Source organism: Sinocyclocheilus grahami, unplaced genomic scaffold (assembly GCF_001515645.1).
Source record: "Sinocyclocheilus grahami isolate Dianchi unplaced genomic scaffold, SAMN03320097.WGS_v1.1 scaffold618.1, whole genome shotgun sequence".
In the NCBI taxonomy this organism is placed as follows: domain Eukaryota; kingdom Metazoa; phylum Chordata; class Actinopteri; order Cypriniformes; family Cyprinidae; genus Sinocyclocheilus; species Sinocyclocheilus grahami.
The window spans coordinates 81059-89155 of NW_015505797.1; the positions used below are offsets into that span (position 1 = coordinate 81059).

The 8097-nt window shown below is 38.2% G+C and overlaps 2 protein-coding genes across 2 annotated transcripts; one reads left to right on the plus strand and one right to left on the minus strand.

Moving 5' to 3' along the window:
- Window positions 1-1000: 1000 nt before the first annotated feature.
- LOC107557745 (uracil-DNA glycosylase-like) lies at window positions 1001-2294 on the minus strand. The gene is made up of 5 exons (XM_016241271.1): window positions 2196-2294; window positions 1813-1893; window positions 1395-1577; window positions 1184-1311; window positions 1001-1040 (listed from the first exon to the last, which is right to left on the minus strand). Exons 1-5 carry the CDS (start codon window positions 2292-2294, stop codon window positions 1001-1003), a joined length of 531 nt encoding a protein of 176 aa, XP_016096757.1.
- Window positions 2295-4236: 1942 nt separating this feature from the next.
- On the plus strand, window positions 4237-5767 carry LOC107557759 (homeobox protein SEBOX-like). Its single transcript, XM_016241283.1, has 3 exons — window positions 4237-4664; window positions 4865-5064; window positions 5137-5767. Exons 1-3 carry the CDS (start codon window positions 4565-4567, stop codon window positions 5761-5763), a joined length of 927 nt encoding a protein of 308 aa, XP_016096769.1. The 5' UTR covers window positions 4237-4564; the 3' UTR covers window positions 5764-5767.
- Window positions 5768-8097: the final 2330 nt, after the last annotated feature.

Consider the following 8097-nt stretch of genomic DNA (forward strand, 5'->3'; position numbering starts at 1 on the left):
AAAAAAAAGCCCGTGAGCCTGGTCAGGTCCATGATAAGGATCCTGGCCAAGTATCACAACCTTCACCATCACAAGAAAAAATGATTACAACACTCTTAGAAAACCATGCTGTATTTTAAGAGCAAATAAACACCTCCAGAGTGTCCCGAACAACCAGACAGTGCATAAGTAGCATTTACTGACTGGTTTCAGATGCAGCTGCTGATATAAGCATGTGCACCTGCAGAGCCAGAGTCATACTTGGCCAGCGATTTGTCTCATTCTTGTTCTAGAGAGCACTTGAGTGGACAATTAACAGTCCTAAATAACAAAATGATGAGAAACAATTATTTCAGAAAATGTCAGTGTGCCTACAGTGACACTATCTGAATTGAGCCAGCATTGTCTTCCGTAGAGACACTTTATAGCTGAATTGAATTCGTTTCATAATTGATGAACTTAATTTGTTCTTAACTGTCATTTTAGAATGCATGTATCAATTTTTAGAATTAGACAATCATACAGATATATAATATAAAGCACACGCCCAAGAGATCTGTTAAAAGGGATATTTCACCCAAAAATAAGAATCCTGACCTACTTTTCTTAACTACCCTTACATTGTTCCAGACATGGAGGATGACTGTCTTCTGCAGATCTTCTTTTATGTCTCACAGGAGAAAGCCAGTCATGCAGGTTTGGAACAGCGTGAGGGCAAGTACATAATGTAAACTTTCATTTCTGGGTGAAGTTGGACAGCATCTGTTGTCTGTTGTTATCCTCCACCGGCTGGTCGCTCCCGCTTTACAGCAAGCGGTGCTCAAACTAACACCAATTCCCTTCACCGCCCGTGTTTTGGCTTCAGCAAATCAGATTTGGCGAATGCAAACAACGTTATTACTTTTCAAGAGTCCAACATGCAGCCGGTCAAGAAAGCATGCAATCTACCTGAGCCGTGATCAATAAGAGAAGTCGTCTTTCACTTTAGTAATGTTGTTAAATAGAGAAAAACATTTGACATTTAAGTAACTTCTAGCGTATTCTTAACCGTGGACCTTATTCTTGAAACACAAAATGACCAGTTAAAAAAAAAGTGTAGCCCATATAAAATCTATAAGTTGTCTTTAATTTTAAAATATGAGTTTTCACATGTTCCTTACATATACTGTCCCGTATCTTCCTTTTCTGAAGTTGGCAACCCCACCTGCCTTGCATGAGAGCATGACATCCACTCACATCTTTTATGTCCCATGCTTGTGTCCAGGTAAAAACCTCATCTGGAGGAGGGTAGATGGTGTGCTTTTGCCTCTCCTCAGCAACAAATGACATTAACTGCGAAAGAGAAACCCTGCTGTGTTACTCTACATTTGAGAAAGTTTCAAATGTCAGTTGTTTTTCATGTGCTGGTCACTTACTGCTCTAAAGCAGCGCTTCCCGAGCTCCGCGCTGAGCGCCGCCTTCCAGCTCTCTCCAAAGCCGCTCGGAAGAGCCTGGTTTCCGGCGAGCCGCTCCAGCGCAGCCGCCCTGTTCCTGGAGATCCGCTGCAGCTGCTCGGGACTCCGCGTTACATCGCCGCTCTCCAACTTCTGTTTCTTGCCCTGAGACAATATTTTAGTATATTTGGTTGAACTCTGTGTTCGCTCGGCAAAAAGGCCGGACTTTTCAACATTTAAAAACAAAAACTAAGGCAAGCTATGCTTGGGAAACATGCTTATTTATGATATCATATGAGGTTTTCTCAAAAACGCATGCTTTTTGTAGCATATACGCAAATGATACACCATATGGGTTTGCATTCGCGACTATAATTCATGCAATTCTGAGTTAACTTACAACTGAACAGAATATAAATGAAATGTAAGTTGTTTGAAGTAATCGCCACGCGCTTTTGTTGTTTAGGCAAGTGATGTAAAACTAGGAAGCGTGTAAACTTTAGCGGGTTTAACGATAAAATAGCGAGGTCTCAACCAGAGCCAATTCTACGCGCTACATGAATGACAACATGCTCCACAGATGAATAAAACACGAGCTCTTTCACTCATAACTCGCGCTAAATGTGTTTAACTCACAGATGCATCCCCTGGGCATCTAACTATCTCGTCCAGATCTCTTTTTTTTTGGACATGGGCGACAAAAATGGCGTGATACTTTTCTGTCCAATCATTTCCACAAATACAACGACTGTTTAAAAGAAATAAACTTGAAAAGCACAGTACGCGAGGTGCGGAGTCTGAAGAGCCGCACAGACGCCTGTGACGTAACAAAGTAACACACTCAGCCTGTGTCTGTGACGGATCAGATGAAGAGCGATACATTTCAAACAAATGACACACTTTCTAAGTGAAGTATCGAGAGAAAGAAGCGCTTTCTGTCGCACAGAAGAGACTGATCATGTTGTGGGAACCTAATGTATCTGAATAAATCAGAATATGTATAGAGTTTTAAAACATTCTTTTCTTTATTACAACACAAACTTTCGGATTCGGTCATTTATTATTTATTTATTTTTATTATTTTATTATTATCATTATTACTTTTACCAAAAAAAATGATATTTTTAGGTAGGAATAATGTGCTGTCGATTTTTAAGACTATAATTCTAAAATAGTTTACGATGGGCAGAAAAAAAAATATTGAAATGTTTAAAACTACTTTCAGTGTTTACCCTCATATAAATGTTTTTATTTGATTTGATTATTATTATTGTTGTTTTTAAAGATTTATTACATTTTATTGCTGTTGTTTTATACTGGTTGGTATCGTTCATTGAAGTTGATTTTGATATGAATAAAAACGCCTGGTAGCGAGGTGTGGCTGTAATGTTTTGTAGGCTACTTTTTCACGTGTTCTGTAACGCTGTTTATGTATATAGCACGTTTTGTCTAGCTAACTCGGGTTTTTGTTGTTGTTGCAAAAACAGAAGCACATATTTCACTGTTCTGAACAAACCAACAACACTGCAGCAAACATTTCACACAAACTTCAAACGAAACAACAAGGCACTGTTCAAAACAGCCTCCGAAATGATTTAGCATTTCTGTTAGATATTATAGGAACATAAAAGACTCCTAGTCCTACGAAAAGGAGTAGCATATCTGCTCAAGCCACTTGGTATGATATTGCAATTTTATTTTATAACTCATCAAGTCTGGTTTACCGTCCAAATCATTTCCTTCAGTAAAAATGAATGAAAAAATAATACAAATACATCAAATAGACGATGCACCCTTATAGAAAAAAAGAAAAAGAAAGAGAAGCAATAATCAGAAGCCAGTGCTTTAAATGAAAACGCTCTCAGATTATTCAGTGATAAATGAAACATTTGTATGACATGTTATGCGTTTGGTAGCTTCCTGAATTGTTGTTGTGCTTTCTGATATTGTCCTTCAGTATCCGACACAAGAATCGGCGTGCATTGCTTTTTATGAAATAAAAACATATATACCTTCCATAAATCATATTTATAACCAAAACCAGGAAAATACAGCTGTCCCCCGGTGCTTCTGGTTTGCTCTTCAGATGTGAGTGTGTGTGTCTAAGTGTGCCTAATAGCCTGTACTTGTCCCAGTCAATAGGCTTTTAATACCAAAGCGTCTGAAATAGCCTATATGTGTATTCTGAGCACACGTACTGGGCGAGATTATATCATAGAAGGGCTCAGGTAATTGTGTGAAGTCTTCGCTAAAGGTTGCACATATTATATTAATAGTAGTAAGGTGAATGTTGAGCTGAAAGTGATGGAGCCTCATGCCGATAAAGTTGAAAAACACACAGATTACTGAATAATCTCAGGTTTAGATTACTGTTCACTCGTCGCACATGCACCGCTCTTAATCTGCACAAGTGAGATCATCCTTCGAGAATAATGTGTCCCTGGATATTAGAAAAATGCATCGAGGGAATATGCATATACTGTAAAAATTATATTTATATATATTTTATTGTTGGCACTTTTTGGATCATTTTAATTTAATTATTGCCGAATAAAATCGAAACTCTCAGACAAATCCAGCAGGAATCCCTTTTTCCACATTTACCCCCTATAAGGTAATTGTTCATCTTTAAGATTTTTAAGAGTTTTCTATTTTATTTCATATTGTAACGATTTTTTTATTCTACTTAATTGTATTCTTTTTGTTTGATAGAATATTCACATATTATTTTTGTAGTGGGAATTTGCATCGAAGCAGCCTGATCGAACACCTCCAACATGTTCTGTGGCAACAACAAAAAAAGTCTCTCTTTCATGAGAGACAGAAGCAGGCAGGTGAAGTGTGTGGCTATTTGCCTGATAAAAGAGCTGTGACAGACAGACAGACAGACAGACAGACCGAATCGGAATCTCTGCTTTCCTGTCGGAGATGGCTGTGCGAAGCTGCCAGACGTGCTAGCAGAGGTGGGGGGATCAAAGTTAAAGGCTTTTCTATTCCTCTCTGATTTAGGCTGTCGCTGTGCCAACGACGACACCTTGAAGGGCGACAGGAGCGAGCGGGTGTGAAAAGGGGCGAGTATAAAGTCGGTGGCTTTAAAAGCGCTCGCAGCATCTCATCACTGCGCTGAACCTCTACTGCGCTCATTCACGACTATGGCATTCTTTTTTGACCAATCGTTGGATTTGGTTAAAAAAATAAGCTTGGAGACAGAAAGAGATTTTATTTTCAACACAAGCATGGTCCAGTTGACAGGTGAGCATATACACCCATTAAACAGCATGTTGGATTGATACAGGCTAGTTTGGATACTCCTTCTGATTATTCTCGCCTGTGTATAGTTAAAGAACTCTGGCATTCTTATAAAGCATTTCTTCCTAACAGTGGAGACGATAGTGTGTGTGTGTGTGTGTTTTCTGACAACACTTATCTGAACAGCTGACTTTGATCTTTAGATGTAGCCAGCAAGCATCCGTTGTCTCCTGAGCTCGAGAGGACTCCGCATGCTGAGGGGCAAAGGAAAAGGAAGAGGACGATCTTCAGCCGCGCGCAGCTGTCGGAGCTGGAGCACGCTTTCATGATCACGCCGTATCCAGACATCACTCTGCGCGAGCGGCTGGCTGCACTCACGCTGCTTCCAGAAAGCAAAATCCAGGTCAGAAAACTAGAGAATGCTGTGCATTACTATTGATGTGTCTTGATTTCACATCTTAACATTTCTTTGCAGGTGTGGTTCCAAAACAGACGAGCTCGCAGTATGAAAAGCAAGAAGTCGAGCACAGCAGTTAGGAGGAGTCCAGGCAGGGATGCGAGCTCTCACTTTATAACCAATCTTGATTCAAACCCGGAACAAATGTATGGTGTTCCAGAACACAGAGACAGGCCAGAGGCCTGCAGAGGCCACCAGCAAAGCCTTAGACCAGCTCTCAGTCCCTGGTCTCAGAATCTTCCGCATCCAACGCCACCCACACCAGCCATTTCTCCAGAGCTGCCCGGAGGTCTCCAGTGGGGGAGCAGACAGGCTGAAACCCCTGGAGCTTCATCTCTCTCCAGCTGCCCATCCGACAGGTTGGCTCACTATCCCTTCCAAAGCCAGTCAAGCGGTCACTGGCAGATCAACTGCTTTTCAGCTCACCCTGAAGGCTTCTCCGGGCATCAGCTGAAATCTTATTGTGCTGCCAATCAGGCCATGTATTCTTCCATGTCTGTGGACCAAGCGATGCCTGCACATCAAACCAGTTTGGAGGAAGCGCTGCAAAGACAGTCTCTGACACACTACCCTCAGACCTCACTGGGAGACATCTCCGACCTCATATATAAAGCAGCTGTAGTCACCAATCTGGAAGACTGCTAGTACAGTAGTTTGATTTGTTCAGTTGTTCATATGTGTTCATGATTTGTTGCTATTTTGATCATTGCAAATGTGAAGAGCTATAGTTTAGGATTGTCCCACAAGATTGTGAAAATGTTATGCAATCTGCCAACTGTAAAAAAACAAGAGTTGGTTCCTCGTCAGTTAGTTTTTGATTTAATACAGTTATTTTGGTTTTAAACAGTATGTCTTTCTGTAAGTGTGATGGGAAAAGTTCCTCTGTATTCTGTTTTTATTAAGATGTTTACATGGTGTGCATTGATATTTATGTAAATTAATCCCTTGTTAATCTATTTATTTGCATTCAACCAATTAAAGGTATCTTTGTCATATATTTTTTTGTCATATATATATATATATAAAATTTCTTTTGTATGTGTGGTTACACTTATGTGTAAAATGATGTCTGACAATACCAATTTTTCATAAGAAAGCATGTTGTTTAGGTGGTATAGGTACTAATGTACTACACAAATCAGTTTTGTTTTGACTAATCGTTTATTCATAACATCAAAAACATTTTTATTTAATCTTAAATATAAGACAATCACATCAGATATCAAATGTGTTGCAGTATAGCAGGATAAAGCAATGAAATCTAAATTATACCTCACCAGAACAAAAACAAAACCTGGGAATAAACAATAAATGCAAAAAACAAAACAATAAACGAAAGATAAAAAAAAATGTAAAACCTCAGGGCTCATGTTTTATCAGCTTATGGGTCTTAGATTACATTTGGATTTGAAGATCCAAACAGTATATTACTATCGAAGTAATTATGGAGAAAATAGCAGAGACCTCCCAGGTCTCCACTGACCTACTGGACACTGAGCTCTATGTATCATAATCATCTCCGCAGCAAAATAATCTTCAAATAAAATAGAAAAAATTCTCATAATCCTAGTGTCAAATCTACAGTCCTTCTCTGTTGTGTGTGTTCCTGATGCAGCTACATCCTTTAATCCAGGAGAAGATATTGAAGGGATATGTGCTTATTTGGTTAGAATCAAAACAGGAACTATAATCATAATCATATACAGGTTGATCGGTACACAATGTTAGGTGATCCCGAATAACTCATTTTCATTTCTCCAGATTATTTTTTACATTACAGCACAAGATGGCAGTACAGCCAACCTTTTAATAATAACAATAATAATAATAATTATTATTATTACTATTTCTTGTTAAACTTCAGTTTAAGAAGTAAAATACAATGTATCCTAAAAATCAATTTAATGTCAATTGTATTTTCCACACCTGGCCTGGTGTCTAAATCTCTCTCAGACCTGCCTTCATTGGTGACCGCTCAGTTTAAGCACTGCGTCTGTTCTCTGTGAAATTAAACCACTGTTAAGCACCTCAATACACTCTGACGCTGCCCTCCATTCAGCTAAACAACAAGCTAGTCTGGCGTTGGTATAAAATAGAAATGCTACCAAAATGAATAAAAATGCAACCAGAATTCAAGATAAGGCCTGCCCCTGCATAAGCTCCTGTTTATTTGTGTTTAGAATATAAAAGAGCTATGCAATATCCCAAGGACAAGAGTGCTATTTTTATGATTGTGATATTCATTTTAAAATAAATTATAAAATGATACATATATATATATATATATATTTTACTATAAGTTTATTACTAAATGGCAATATTTAGACACAGCATTGACAATTTTGACTGTATTTCGCCAAACACAGAGTTTCAATGACACATTCAGAATAAGACAGTGGTAACTTATGCTTTGAGAATGAATCAGTTTGAAGAATCAGTTGAACTAATGATTCTATGATTCACTTATTAAGACTTTTAATTTCATATAATTGTAATTTCATTAAATTTTTCCAAAACTTTATATTTTTACATTCAAAATGTATAACCCACCTGATCTCACAACATTATTAATGCCACTGTTACTGTCATGTATGTTTCTTATTTAATTTGAAACTGGATTAAAAGATGATTCACAACAAAGAAAGGCCATCCAAACTGAACATTCATCAGAGCTGTTCTGTGCCACGTTCCACGAATGTTTAATGCTTCAGTGCTATGTGCTAAAACTTAGTCAAAAGAAATACATTCACAAGGTGTTTTTCATTACCGGTTGAAATATTCATTACAATATTTCATTACAATATTGCCACATGATTAAACACATGTTTGTAGAAACAGTTTATTAGAAAAGGGACAGTTTTAAATTCTATATTTGACCCTTATGGAAATCTTCTATATAATACAGAGGTACACACACACACACACACACACACACACACACACACACTCACACACACACACACACACACACACACACAC

Bases quoted from the DNA above. Each gene is read 5' to 3' on its own strand.
- LOC107557759 (XM_016241283.1), top strand. From the start codon at position 4,565: ATGGCATTCTTTTTTGACCAATCGTTGGATTTGGTTAAAAAAATAAGC. The intron at 4,665-4,864 runs GTGAGCATATAC...TTTGATCTTTAG, and splicing joins AAGCATGGTCCAGTTGACAG to ATGTAGCCAGCAAGCATCCG. The intron at 5,065-5,136 runs GTCAGAAAACTA...ATTTCTTTGCAG, and splicing joins TTCCAGAAAGCAAAATCCAG to GTGTGGTTCCAAAACAGACG.
- LOC107557745 (XM_016241271.1), bottom strand. From the start codon at position 2,294: ATGTATCGCTCTTCATCTGATCCGTCACAGACACAGGCTGAGTGTGTT. The intron at 1,578-1,812 runs GTAAGTTAACTC...ATATTGTCTCAG, and splicing joins CATTTATATTCTGTTCAGTT to GGCAAGAAACAGAAGTTGGA. The intron at 1,312-1,394 runs GTAAGTGACCAG...TCTCTTTCGCAG, and splicing joins GGAAGCGCTGCTTTAGAGCA to TTAATGTCATTTGTTGCTGA.